Raw genomic sequence first — 15095 nt, 5'->3', positions numbered from 1 at the left:
CACAGCAAAATGACTGACCAAGTATTATTATTTTATCAACTGCAATTGGTTATTAACATAGTAAAAGCATCCTGATTGGGTAATAACTTACATTGGTTAATAATTAAATCACACCGTGTTTTAATATCACATGGCTGCAAAGAGCTGCAGGAGATGCATTAAAGAGCCACTTGTGGCTCTCGAGCCTCAGTCTGGGTATCACAGATCTTGCTCTATGGGTGAATGTCAGCTAAACGGAGGCCACGGTTAGGGGAGTCATTTTTTCCTTGACATTTGGTAGTTTGCTTACGTTGTTTTGTGTGTTTAGCGCAGAGGGCTGGCAATGGGCAACAGTGCATATTAAAGCACAAAACAATCTGAGAGAAATAGAAGTTTCGTGGTTTCACACTGTCACTTGGACAGTGCAGTTCTGTACTTCATCAAACAACTTGGGAAACGGGAAACGCTTGTAAATAGTTCACTTCGTCGTCTCTTTTTATTATGATTATTATTTATTATTTTATTAAGAATTATTAGAAAAGTACCTGCTCTCTACAAGGAAGAAGGTTTAAATGGATGAACACCTCACATAAAGGGACAAATTGTTGCCACCTGTTGAACTGGGGGGTGGGGGGAGGTGCAAGTAGCTTTCCCTCTTCTTCACGTCCCTCATTCAGGCTGGTTACAAAAGCAGTTTGTCTTCCCAAAGGAGGTATTACTCCCATTTTTACAGCTAGGGAACTGAGGCACAGAGAGACTGCAATTTGCTCAAGGTCACATAGGGATTCTGGCAGAGTCTGGAATTGAACCCTGAGCTCCCGAGTCCCAGGCCACAGCCTTAAATACAAGATCTGCCTTTGTCAAAATAGGGCATAAATTGGTCATGAATGGTGCATAAGCCTTGCATGGATTTCACCCATGTAGCGTACCTAGGCTATCCAGAGCCACAGGATGAAATTTTACCAGGGTCAATTCAGCCCTTCCTACTTCCCAGGAAGTTTCTGTGTATCTGTATTTTAGGTGGGACCTAAAATGCTTCTGCTTCTTGCAATCTTACTGACATCTGCAGCTAAATTAAACTTATTTTATTTCTTAATGGAGCAGACTTTCTAAATGCCCTTTTCTCAAGAAGAGTGAGTGCACTTTTGTGGTATTGATTTATTGCTGTTTAGACATAGCTAACACTTCAAGTAATCCATACTGGTTTAAATGAACATAAGCTCTTTTAATAAAACTACTTGCACCCTTGGGATTTTTAGAAAGTATAAACATCTAGGACTAATCAACCAACCACCCGATGTTGCTTGCTTAAGCAAAACTCATATAAAAGTGCCTTCATTTTGCACTGAAAAAACACCTGACACTAAAAGACACTGGTTAGGGTATCAAAGAGCTGGTTAAGCCATGCTTGATTTGTCTGGAAAACATAAGTTAAAAGCAATTGTGTAGCATGTGGGCCAAATCCTGAAAAATGCTGAGAAGCAATGGGAAGGTCTTCTTTAAAAAATGATGGCACATTATGGAGATATACCTATCTCATGGAACTGGAAGGGACCTTGAAAGGTCATTGAGTCCAGTCCCCTGCCTTCACTAGCAGGACCAAGTACTGTCCCTGACAGTTTTTTTGTTTTGTTTTGTTTTTTGCCCCAGATCCCATAATGGCCCCCTCAAGGATTGAACTCTCAACACTGGGTTTAGCAGGCCAATGCTCAATGGCCAAGGTTATGATGATGTGGTTATTATAGTACAGACTAGAGGCCACAGTCAAGGTGTAGTCCCCATGGTGCTTGGTGCTGTATATACACAAAGCCAGAGACAGTTCCTACCCCTAGTCTAAATAGACAAAACATACAAAGAGTGGGAGGCAAAACAGGGGCATAGAGAGGTGAAATGACTTGCCCAAGGTCACTCACACAAGTGGCAGAGCTGGGACGAAATCATGGCCCCATTGAAGTCAATGTGAGTTTTGCCATTCGCTTCAGTGGGCCAGGATTTCACCTCAGGTCTCCTGACTCCATCTCCAGTGCCCTCTCTATTAGACCACACTGCCTCCATGCCAGTGGCAGTTTCCAGGTGTTCAGCACCTCTCACGATTTGTCCCTGTATGTACTAGAAGTTCTCCTGAACATCTAATTCCTAATGTTGTGCCTAGAGCCTTTCTTTATAATTTATAACTGGACAAACCAGAACACTGGATCCAAATGCCAGAGAGTCTCAGATGTTATGGTGAGGAGGGCTGTGTAAGAACCTGAATAAAATAGAATAGATTGGTGGAAATTCAGTTTCAAATTGAAATCTTTCTGACTTGTGTAAATCTCTATAATACATCAAACAATACATGATGTGGACTGACCAGGGCTCTCTCTATTTGCATGGGAAATAAGCACATAAGAATGGTCCTACTGGGTCAGACCAAAGGTCCATCTAGCCCAGTATCCTGTCTGCTGACAGTGGCCAGTGCCAGGTGCCCCAGAGGGAATGAACAGAACAGGTAATCATCAAGTGATCCATCCCCTGTCACCCATTCCCAGCTTTTGGCAAACAGAGGCTAGGGACACCACTCCTGCCCATCCTGGCTAATAGCCATTGATGGACCTATCCTCCATGAAATTATCTAGTTCTTTTTTGAACTCTTTTTGAAATGCAGCTTTATGTTTTCTTTGTTGCTAAGGTGTGACTCAAGAACTTCTGGATGCCCTCTGGAGGGCACAGGGGAACACAAGGGTACAGGGACCAAAAGAGTGTAATGTAAGGTCTCTAATGAAAGCCAGTGTCACACTGGTCACCAGAACCATTGGAAAATGTGTGGATGGATGTTGTGAATGGAGATGTTCTTAAGGTTTGTGACTAGGGACTGGTCAAGGGAAAGGCGAAAAGCAGGTTTTCTTTCATGTAAGAAGTTTTTATCTATCTGTCTGTATACATGTAAATGAAGTATTGTCTAGCTCACAATGGGCATCCATTTACAGACTTAGCCCAATGCTAATGAAGTATTGGGAAATCTTAAGGGAAGAAATTTACAGGAAGAAGTAATACAGCACAGGAGAGCCCTGTTTACAATAAAGGACAATATACTTTTAGAGGTATAACCAAGGGGTATGGAGGAGCAGCCTCATTCATTTAATCTGTGAGGACAAGCCACCAGCAGGCTTGATCTTATGAGAAGGGGTCTCAGCCAATCTGGTTGAAAATGCTGGGGAAAGGACGTGGAGTAAGCCGTCTTGTAAGAGAGAGGAGAATGCCTTGTTAGTTAAGTTTAGACTCTAGAATGCATATTGTGATTTTGTTTAATGTATAACCATTTGTTCCCAGTATTCTCACTCTATCACTTGAATATCTGTCCTGTAATAAACTTAGGCGTGGTTTACACTATCAACTTATGTCAGTATAACTACGTCACTCAGGGGTATGGAAAATCTCCTGCCGGTGTAAGTAATGTTTTCACTGAGCGCTACAATGACGCAGCTGAACTGGAGCAGCTGTGCCACTGCAGCACTTGTAAGTGTAGACAAGGCCTTATTCTTGCTTTCTCTCTCTCTCTCTGTATATATGAAGTGCTGTATATTCCGAAGGGTGTGGATCCTGAGTTGAATCTTGTAAGCTGGTGTGTGCTGTTCCTTTGAGAGTAGTGGCTCTGAGACTTCGAGGGCTTTTCAGGGGAACAGGGATTGAGCACTCTGGGGGCACTCTGAGGACTCAGGGGTCGGTGTGCGCCTGTTGCTAACCGCTAGAGAGAGAGCGTAAGGCTTGCAAGGCAGTGCTTGTGTTGCCTGAGGCTGGTGGTTTGAGCCTGTGAGCTGATCCACAGCAGGTACAGACAAGGCTTTCTCACACTAAGGGCAGGTGGTGGCAAGATGCCTTACAACATATCAAACAATGCATGATCCGGACTGATCGCGCTTTCTGTATTTGAATGGGGAACGTAGCTATATGTTGGTGGAGCATGATTTTCTGTTTTCTTTGATGCTAAGCAAACTAGGAGCTATTACATCTGATAGAATTCTGTACCCATTTGGAAAGACTTTAAGTGAATGTTGAGTTGATGGCCCAGGAAATGAAGGAATGTATATGTATCTGCCCAGTCATGCAGACTGAAATGCCTATTTAAGTCACGTATGTCCTTGGGATATTGAAGAATTCAGTTAGAGCAGATCTTGTTTTTGTTGCTTAAAGAACTAGCTTTCTCCTGACTGGCTGGTGTTGGTGGCTTTTTTTTTTTTTTTTAAAGGTTCTCTTTCCATCACTCAAATGAAAGTCCAGAAAGATGTTTTAAATTGTTTTATGCTATCACAAAATCATGACTGTCTTGACCTAACCTTTCTCAGTGTAAATCAAACAGCCCTCTGGTAAGATTTATCACTGCCAGGGAAGTATCAATATAATTACATAAGAGCATGCCAGCAGAGTGTGCCTGCGTTCTAAGAATGTGTGCAGCAGATATGTAGCTGGCTCTCTGCAGTACGCTGAAATCAGAGATTTATTGCATTTAACAGAGTCATTACAATGCAATTTTAACTTGCTGTTATTAAAGGGTCTTACATCATAAGCAATTACTGTAAAAAGCTTTGGATTTAGCTTTATTCATAATTTTTATAGCATGATTTATTAGAACCCCATTACATCCCATAAATCTTATCTGAAGAAAATGAAAATCAGTTAGGGCCTGATCCTTTTTACCTTTACTCATGTTGAGTAGTACTTTATTCTGTGTCTAGTCCCCCAGAAATCAATGGGACTTCTCAGGGAGTAAGGTACTACTCAGTGTGAGTAATGGTGGCAGATTGGGCCCTTAATGAGCATAGAAGAGGAATATCAAAATTGCACTAAAACTGTCAGCATTCAAATTTCACTGTGGGTTTATTTTATTTCATGCAATTCACTGATTCCCTCCAACTTTTTCATTCAACTGCTGTACATAGGAGATATATATGTGTCATATTTTTATATAATGCAGTGTTCAGAAGAGAAAGCCAAGTCAGTCTTCTAATACTGTTGTTTCTCCCTTCAGTCTAGATGCAGGATATAGAAACTGAGAAGCTAATTGCAGTACAGTTGCAGAGACCTCAAAATGGCTGCTCTGTTGTTGTTTTATTCAAGAATGCACTGGAATTGCATAAAATCAAACCTGTACAAAATATGGCCCAATCCTGCATCCCTTATTTATATGAGTAAGGAATACGCACTTGATTCAAGAATTGCTGGATTGGCCCCTGGTTAACAATCTTAACAGTCCCCATTTGCCCTTTCTCTTTACTAAATACAGCACTCAGATGTCATTTGATCAGAAATTGTTCAGACATAAAATTAACTCTTGCAGTCTGAATAAAGACCTGATCCTGTACTCCTTGTGCAGGGAAAACTCCCACTGACTTCATGAGTTTTTTGCCTGCATAAATACTATAGGTTTGAGTACATGTATTTAAGGTTTTGTTGAGAGACTTTTTTTAATAATTTGGAAAATTTTGTTCAACTTCATTGCCAATAAATTACCGAGAGAGATTTATTTGTATATTATGCCATAGTGCTTCAGAATCAATGTATATAATGTATCTATTCAAGAAATATACTGTAAATGATCTTTTGTTCTGTTCAACACTCTCAGAAAAATTAGCCTTTCTTTTTGAAGTTAATTGGAGTTTTGGCATTAATTACAGTAAAAGTAGGATTGGGCCCTTTGTAGCTGATTTCATATAATTCTCAGCTTACATTAAAAATGAGGCAATACATATACACTTTGTTATTATTTGTTACTTAAATAGCACCATAAATGTACACAACTCAGTATCTAATATATGTTTTGCAATGAAGGCAAAACAATATTCTAGAATATTAGACTGTAGATGGAAAAATAATTTTACTATGTATGGACTAATTTGTAACCATCATTTGTATGTATCATACTTTAAAGTGAACATAAACTATAAATATATTATAAATAAAAGTTAACTGATCTCATCTCTCTTGCCTTTCCTTCCACACACAATGTGACACCACAGAACATCAGTATTTTATTGCCTTTTCTCCAACCAACACCAAAATAGCAAAGGTCAGAGTATGGGCAAAGAATATTTTTAGGGCTATGGGGCATAAGAGGAAAGACTGAAAAAACTAGATGCCAAATCTGACCCAATTGAAGTCAGTGGCAGCCCTCCCATTGACTGCAGTGGGACTGGGATTAAGTTTTAGGAGTACTGCAGGATGGTCTGATCTTGGAGTCCTTCCTCACACTGAAATGCCATGCACTTTAATGGGAGTTGTGTTTGTGCAAGGTCTGTAGAGTCACAACCTCTAGGCTAAATCCAGTAAACTTTTCATGACATGAACAGCCCCTAATCACATGAATAGCCCCATAGGATGAAACAGAAGCATAACAATAAATAAGAAACTATAAATACTCAGAGTGTAGCAGAAGCAGGGGGTGTTTTAAAAATGGAAACAGGGTGGAGGTTTAAAATAACAGTAAAAAGACGGGAAATAGGCAAAGGGAAGAAAATGTCCTTGAATCAGAATTGTCAGGTTGTGCACTAGCTACCCGAGGTAGACATGCAGTCGTACCATTGTTATCCTCATCTGTCCTCCCACTTGAGACATCTTGACTGAAATCAGATTGTAAGCTTTTTGGAGCAGGAACCATGTCTTCCTATGTGTAAATACAGTACCCAGGAGAATGAGGCCCTGATTTTGATTGGGTGCTACCATAATATAAATGATTTACAAAAATAATAATTGAAGTCAGTGGAACAGCTCACATGAGTATATGTGTAAGTGTGATGGCTGCCATCTTGACCAATGTACCAGGGTCTTCCAGAACTGAAGGTATGAGCTGCTACAGCTTGAGCTAAAGCTCTTTAGCTGGGGGCTACAAAAGACTCATGCTCTGTGGATTGGGCATACAGTGGGACACATAACACACACTCACCAGTGGGTTACATAAGCATTTTCAGGAATGGCTCCCTTGATGGGAGAGAAAAAGGTTGAAAGGGGATATTAAAGAGGGGTATGAAATAATGAATTGTAAACGGGTGATTAGCGAAAACCTGTTGCGCACCATGATTTAGTCTATGCTGTAATCCAAGAACAAGGGAACCTCTTGTAACATTAAAAGGCAATACTTTTTACAAAGCTACAATGCAGTGTACAATATAATAAGCCTGTATCATTTTCTACCAAAGTATGGGCAATGAAAGGTTCAGGACGTTTAATCACAGGGTTAGACAAGCCCTTCCAGGGGAAAACCCACAGGGAGGGACAGGGCAGAAAATAATGTTGTAAGGGTTCCCTTAATGCAGTTTCTTTTAAATTCTTCTAGGGAGGTGGGCGGGGGGGGGCTTGGGTTTGCCATGCTCTGAAGGAGCCATCACCCACAGCAGCCCTTGGTAACCTCTTTTTAAAGGGTGGCCTTAGCATGAAAGGTGCTCTACAGGAAAATTAATATAACTAGAGGCAGAAGCTGGAACTCTGTGGAACCCCTGTAGGTTGGTCTGAAGGATAATGCATGTCTCCCCACCACACTTTGCTCTTGCTTTCCTGGCTTGCCCCTCCCCATGCCCAGATGGATTTCTTCCAGGGAGGGGACAGTTCCCTGGAGGTGGCTGATTCTTCCCTGCTTCTAATTAGGAACAAATCCACATAGAGAGGGTCCCTTGCAAGTGTTGCTTCAAGAGGCCCAATTTTTTTTTTAATAAAATTATACCAACTATGTTATAAAGTTACAGGGACTATCCATCCTTCCTGCTAGGATTGCCAACTGTGACTGAGAAGAAATCTCCCTTCTTCCCTCCAGTAGAGCATTGCAGGACTTGGAAAGGTGTTTATTATGAGGGCTGTCATCTAACTGTCTTGTGTCTGGCTGGAAGCAGGATGTTGAGCTAGATGGACCAGTGGCTGTTCTAACTTGGCCATTCCTAATTACAAGAAGAAAATGTAAAATGGTTGCAACACACACACTGAATATCAGTAGCCATATGATAATAATTCATTATGCAACTTCATTAAACAAAAAGAAAAGGTCCAAGAGAATACTCTGAGTTTCCCTAAGGAGCCTCCCGGAGTTTCTTTTGGGGGATTAGAATAGATTCCTCTGGGTCTTCAGATATTTGTGGAAACCAGAGCTAACAAGGGCTCCTAGTGCACCCAGACCCCATGGAGGAAATATGGCTCCTTCTGGATCCATGTTGTCATGTGCTCCCCATCATCTGCTGCACCATCAATATTCCTGCAGGGGAGGGTTCTCTTGGTGCAGGATGAACTACCTTAAGTTTAACAAGATTGACAGTCCTCTTGGGTTTGCAAAGAGAAAGTGAGGGCAACTCCATGAACGGTCTCACTCTCCCTTCCCACTTTGATCTACCCCTTCCTAACACAAGAAACCCATTCCTCAAGCACCACCCATGGAAGTAAGCAGGGGCTTCCATGGGGTCAAAAAGAAATGTGGGGAGCATGATGCAGGACCATCACTCACCCTTACCATAAATTTCCCATAAGTCTCTCCTCCAGTTCACAACTGCTGATTTTCCTCGCTCACCTCTGCTCACAGGGAGTATCGTATGAGCCTAGGATTTAGAAGCCAAGCCGCTGAATGCTGCTTTCCACGGAACGCCATCATAGCTGCACCAGCTTTTATTTAAACCTTTTATTTAAAAGCAACAATAATGTTTATTCGGAAATACTATAAGAGCCCTCAGCATTGTTAATAAAGAGTTTAAAACAGTTTAAAGCTAGCATGAGCACATGCACACAAACTCTACTGAAAGCTCCAGATGCCCTGACATTGGCTAAGTTAACAACTGTCAGTTTAAAAAAAAAACCCAGCTTATTAGGGATGTAGGAAACTGAATCCTGCAGTGCTTGTGTAGGCAAAACTCCCAGTGAAGTCAATGGGGAATTTGCCTGAATAAGGGCTGCGTGTTCAGACACTATACAAGGAAACAACAACTAAAAGGAAAGAGGCAGAGTACTAGGAAATTGTTTTTAACAATTCATATATAAAGTTGTCTTACAGATGCTTATGAGAGGTCCATGCTCGTTGTTACAATCGTGCCATCAGAACGCCCGGTAGATCTGAATAGCTTTTGTTTCACATAGTGCCCAGCCCTCAGCTGATGTAAACTGATGTAGTTCCATTGACTTCAATGGAGCTGTGCTGATTTACACCAGCTAGGAATCAGACCCTCTAAAGTTGCTATGTAGATTTATTTATTTTTTTTTTTTGCCTATACTTACTAGTTTTAGGGCTAGATTTACAAGACATTTGGTTGTATAAAGATGCGGATAGACCCCTACTGGAATTTACAAAAGTGCCTAAGTGAGTTAGGTGTCTAACTTCTATTGGATTTCATCTAACCTGCTTACGAGCTTTTGTAAATCCCACTAGGTCTCTCTGCTTTCTAAGCACCTAAATACCTTTGTAAATCTGGCCTGTAGATTCTATTTTTCCAGTGATTATCATTACCCTATTTTCCCTCAATCCTACAGTGAGCTACTTTCCCCACCCCCCCTTCTTAGGCTTAAAAAGAAATGCCAGTTTTCAATCCATAGGGTAAACTATTACTGACCAGGCATATATGTTTTAGCAACACAGACATTTTTGGGGTGTGGAGGGAGGGAATGAAGATGTGCATAGTAGCCAGCCTTGCCAGGAGTAACATAATTTCCCTCCTTTCTACAAATGCACATCCAATCTGAGAACAGACACAATAACATGTGACCTAGGTGATCAATCATGCATTTCAAATACTGAATAGTCAAACTCTTGCTTATTCTAACAAGTCCTAAACCGTCCCTATACTGAAATATGGCCCTGATTACGCAAGAGAAGAACTAATACATTTTTTTGCAAAAATGACTAGATTTGTGTGTTTTGATTTTTTGTTCATGGATAATTCCTGGAGAAAATAGCCAAAGCTGATATATAATAATTAATAATTGTATCAGATCTTATCCAGAGAACTGTTATTCTATTTATATATGTCACTATATGTGATCTATAGGGTTTTTTAATATATACTGAATAGTTCAGTTTGTAAACTGTATTCTTTTTTACTTGAGGGTATTACAAGTACAGCTATAACAAGGATTTTAATTAAAATTTGTAAGTTTGTACTACCATGTTAAACATGTAATTTTGGTGAAATAGGAAAACATGAAAGCATTTATAAATCTAATAATCATCTTCACACCAACACTAACAAATATTATAAGCTCTAATTGGCTTATTTAAATGATTTAGTTTTTTAAAATAACAATTAATTTAAGCATTGGTGTATGACTAAAATATAGGGAGTAACTGAAAAAATAGTCCAGTTGGTTACAATTCAGATGGAACTGTATTCATGTGTTTGTTACCTGATTATATTACTGTACTTTGCTATTGACTTCTTTAGCATACTGTCCATATATTAAAGAGGCTATTGATTATTTCACTGCTAATTAGCTATAGTGAGTTTGAGGTATTTTGTGATGTCTGTCATTAAATTATCACAATATAGATCAACCTCTCTTTAGCTCCTTTACACACACAACCATTACATTTTGCTTTTATTAGAAAATCTTGAGTATCTCTTGGGGCTGGTCCACACTAAGCCCCCAGTTTGAACTAAGATACGCAACTTCAGCTACGTGAATAACGTAGCTGAAGTCGAAGTATCTTAGTTCGAACTTAAAGGTACTTAACGCGGGTCCACACGTGGCAGGCAGGCTCCCCCGTCGACTCCGCCTACTCCTCTCGTGGAGCAGGATTACCGGCGTCAACGGTGAGCACTTCCGGGATCGATTTATCGCGTCTAGACAAGACGCGATAAATCGATCCCAGAAGATCAATTGCTTGCCGCCAAACCAGCGGGTAAGTATAGACGTACCCTTAATGTCTTCTTAATGGACAGGGTGCATGTGTTGGTGGCGATAGCCTTATGTAAGTTGTTAAAATGCTTATGCCGTATGTGATTGTAGATCATTAAATGGTTCTGTTATTTAAAACATTAAGTGTACAGTGTACACCTTAATTTTGTGTAATGACTAGAATTCATAATTCTCCAGTCTCATCCATAGCAATACCTTAAGGAAAGGACAGCTTTAAGGCCAAGTAGAAGTTGAAACACAGAGAAATGGGTACATAATTATGACTAAATTGTATAATATCTGCAGAATAACATGAATTCCCTTATAAAAGAACTATCACCATGAGCCAGTGTAAAGGGAAAGTCCTATCCCACTGGAATTCAAGGTTGTGCAAAGTCTTTTAATGTTGATCATAAACTTCAGCCTCCAATCTAAATCACATCAGTATTTTCATGACAAAACATTAGAGATGATTTTACAAACTCTTCTTCATTTGCATCATTTCCCATGGGAAACATTGGCAGTTTGGCCTTAAGGCCATGCCATAAAATACGGGGCAGGTGCTCCATTTCTTATTGGGATGCTCTTTAGCAGCACATGCCTGACCACAAAAGAAAGCTGTTTCTAAAATCAATGTGTGTTAACACTTCGGTTCATTACAGGCAGCTGACGAAGCCTTTTGAAAGATATCCTCTAGCCTTCCCTCCCCATTTCCATGTTCTCTTGGCAGATATCAGGAATTTGAAAGCTGCAGCTCAACAGCACTGTCCTTTTATGTTGTGGTAAATATTTCATTAATCCCTGTACTATTTAAAGACGCTCCTTTTAAATGTTAACTTCTTTCTTTCGCAGGAAATCTCAGAAGAGTATGTGAACAAAAATCATAAGAATATGCATAGAAACTACCTCAGGTTCTGCCCCATTCATTGAGTGTGCAGACGTGGCATCTCAGCATTAGAGATCTTTGCTGAGCCTTCACCGTCTGTTCACATATTGATCTACTCTATCCTTCTATCCCTTTTCATCCACTTATTCCTTCTACAGCCATTTATTTTTCCTCTAGTTTTATCTCATTCCTTAAATACACACACGAAACACTGATTATCCTCCCACACCAGTAAACCAGCCATGCCCATTTAGGGCTGGCAAGAGTTGTCTTAATGGTGCATTTGTAAGATAGGGACCACATCAAGTTGAGCTGTCTTCCCATGCTCCTTTCTATCATCCATTTCTCTCGCTTATCCAGAAAGATACCTGAGGGGTTGATCCTGATGCCACTGAAGTCAATGAGTGGTTTACCACTGACTTCAATAGGGACAGAATCAGTCCCTAGATTAGCATATGAATGAGTGATTATCCTTATACATCACTGCTCCAGAGGTACCTGTTTGGAGGAGTCAGTTGACTGTTTCAGAACACAATCACATCTTTAGCTATGGTGTGGATCACACCAGCATTCATTTGCATTAAAACTGCATGCAGGAGGGAGGAGGAACTGTCCTTCAGTATCCAGGCAAGAAACCCATCAAACACATCCCTTCTCCATGCACCTTGTTCTAAGGAACACCTCTCCCTTTCCACATGGAAAGGAAACAGCGGTTAGGTGGATCAGGGACACTGAAGGACGTTTATCAAAGAGTCACAACGGGAAATATTTAACACTGCATGTATAAGGAAATGGTACATGAGAGCTACCTTACAACCAGGAAACTCCCCAAACCTTTCTCCTACATTCGCTGCTTGTTTTAATGACTGCTTCTCATGGAGGGGAAATAGTGGCTAGGTCAGCAAGGAGGATTGAAGCGGGAGCCTCTTCTGATTGGTAGGGTATAATTGTAACCATTTGGATGCAAGGTGGTGGGGAGGGAACTTATTCTCAATCTTCTGTGTACCTGCTCTAATGAACCTCTCTCCTGTCTCCATGGAAGTGAGAAAGGGCATGGGTCCATGCACGTGCTCTAGAGTGTAGGTCTCCATGTGCCCACGCATGTATGAATGCTCTACACAGCATGTGCTTGCTCTGGAATGCACATCTCCACGCGCCCATGCATGTGTCTTCCCTAAGCCACATGTGGCTATGCATGTGTGCCTGCTCTAGAGTCCAGGTCTCCATGTAACCATGCGTGTGTGTCTGCTCTAGAATGAATGCAGTGCAATAGTGCTGAGGGTAATGAAGCTAGCAAGGACTGAGGTGAGGGGACTGTCCTAGGCAAGATGTAAGCATGGTGATTAGGGTGCTGATTGTATAGTTTACCCTTGCATATCTGGAGAAATAAGGGTCCTCAAAAAGTGCCCAGATGCAGGGCTGCCACCTTCTCCAGAAGCTGCCAGACCTGCCATCTGGGGCCCATGCATGTGTGTCTGCTCTAGATTGCATATGTACCTGCTCTAGAGGCCAGGTCTCAAGGTGACCATACATGTGTGTTTTCTCCAGAGTGAGTGTAGTTCAGTAGTGCTGAGGATAACGAAGTTAGCAAGAAGGACTGAGGTGAGGGATTGTCCTGGGAAAGACGTAAGCGTGGTGATTAGGGTGCCGATTGTATAGCTTACCCTTGCATATCTGGAGGAATAGGGGTCCTCAAAAAGTGCCCAGATTCGGGGCTGCCACCTCCTCCAAAAGCCCCCGGACCTGCCATCTGGTGAGTCGCTGAGTGCCAGGCGTTTAGTCATCTCCAGCTCTTCCTCGCCATCCCCGGAGTCTCCGGTGCCATCTGCATCTCCGTCGTCAGCACTGCTATCCAGTGGTGCCCCACCAAAACTGTCGAGTGCCTCCTCGGCGTCCCGGTGCTGGCGGTAAGTCATCCAGCAGCAGGGCTCCACATCAGTCTCATCAATGCCCCAGAAGGCCAGCTCCTCCTCGTACAGAGGCCCACACACATCCGCTGGGCAGTGCAGCTTGCCTGTGCGGTAATAGTTCAGGATGTGGGCAAAGACGCCCGGGTGCCGGTCGAAGAAGAACTCGTCTGTGCGCGGGTCATAGTCAAAGTGGCTGTGGGCATCGGGCTCAGCGATCCAGGCCAGCCGAGTGCCGGGCAGGGTGCGCAGGGTGCTGCGGTAAGTCTGGTGCCTAGTCCCTCCCACGTTGATCACGATGCGATCGCTCTCGTCGCCCTGGCCCATCTCGTCTCTTATTAGGCATGTCGCAGACTCATGCAAGGAAGCACGGCACACAGCAAGCACATAAGGGGGTGGCTTCTTGACTGCAATCGATACCTAAACTGATAATTTATCCAGCTGGTCAGGAATCACCTAGGCAAAGGGCACCCAACTGGTGTCAGCCCCTTGTGCCTCTTCTTCCAAATGTTACAACCCCAAGGGCACCCCTGAAAATTAATGCTGGCAGTCCTAAGATTCCTTTTATTTGCAGTTAAAAACTCTTGTACTGTTTTATTTTAAGCCGGGGTTTGGAGAGGAGAGAACACCCACTCCCCAAGAACAGCAGTCGCAAAGGTCTGCCAGGTACCTAGGTATGGTGCGGGGGGGAGGTTCTTTTCTTAGTTAGATGTGGCCAAAAAAGAATCCAGTGCTGCACATTTGTTCAAGGAACCTCTTAGTTGGGAAGGGGGCGGGGGGGTTGATGATGGTGGCAGCAGGGTCCAAAAACAAACGGAGGGGGGAGGGGAAGGTATAAGGGGATCGCAGACAGACAGACACACAATGAGGGATGGAGGGGGCGGATACTATCGCCCAGCCGCAGCCACAGACCAGATCTATTGATGAAGGGTTGTTGTTTTTAAAAAAAATCTCTCTCTACTTTAAGTCCTTCAGAGACAGACAGAAGCAGAGGTAGCTGTCGTTGGGGAGGTCAAGACGCAGCGATCCTGATTTTAAAACCCCCAACCCCTCCCCCCCCCAAAAAACCCCAATTCTTTGGGGGCGAAGGTAAAGCCACCTAAATATAGAAGCAACAGAAAGGGAACAAAAAATCTCCAACTGCAGATCTTGAATCCAGACAAAAGCGACGGATCCGGCAGGGGACTCCCCTCTCGGCTCTCTCCTTGTTGATTCACATCACATTCTGCAGCGGTCCTGCCGGCAGCGGCGGGCGCCCCGGTACCTGCGAGCTGGCTTTGCCTGTCCTTGCTCTGCTGCTGAAGGAGGGATCACAGAGCGGTGCTGCCTAGGGGCTGCCCGGGCTTGGTGCTGAATGGACAGCGCTGCGCACAGAGCTCCAGCTCCCCGGCTGAGCTTTGGGGGTTTGCTCCTATGCAGAGAGTGGGGGGACTGCAAAGGGGGGGAATAGCAGTGGTGGTGGAGCCCCTTTATTCCTCCATCCCCCG

General features: G+C 42.7%; 1 protein-coding gene across 3 annotated transcripts in view; it reads right to left on the bottom strand.

Annotated features, from left to right (window-relative positions):
- Positions 1-13950, bottom strand: part of KCNC1 (potassium voltage-gated channel subfamily C member 1) — a 151407-nt gene extending 137457 nt beyond the window's left edge. For 2 of the 3 annotated variants that reach the window (XM_024210439.2, XM_024210438.2), the window contains exon 1: positions 13366-13950. In XM_024210439.2, coding sequence (XP_024066207.1) covers positions 13366-13935 — 570 coding nt within the window. In that variant the 5' untranslated portion in view covers positions 13936-13950. The remainder of the gene's footprint in view (positions 1-13365) is intronic. The other variant, XM_024210437.2, reaches the window with a different exon arrangement.
- Between the last annotated feature and the right edge of the window lie 1145 nt (positions 13951-15095).

Source organism: Terrapene carolina, unplaced genomic scaffold (genome assembly GCF_002925995.2).
Source record: "Terrapene carolina triunguis isolate 2854851 unplaced genomic scaffold, T_m_triunguis-2.0 Scaffold715, whole genome shotgun sequence".
In the NCBI taxonomy this organism is placed as follows: Eukaryota; Metazoa; Chordata; order Testudines; family Emydidae; genus Terrapene; species Terrapene triunguis.
This window is presented reverse-complemented; position numbering and strand designations above follow the sequence as displayed.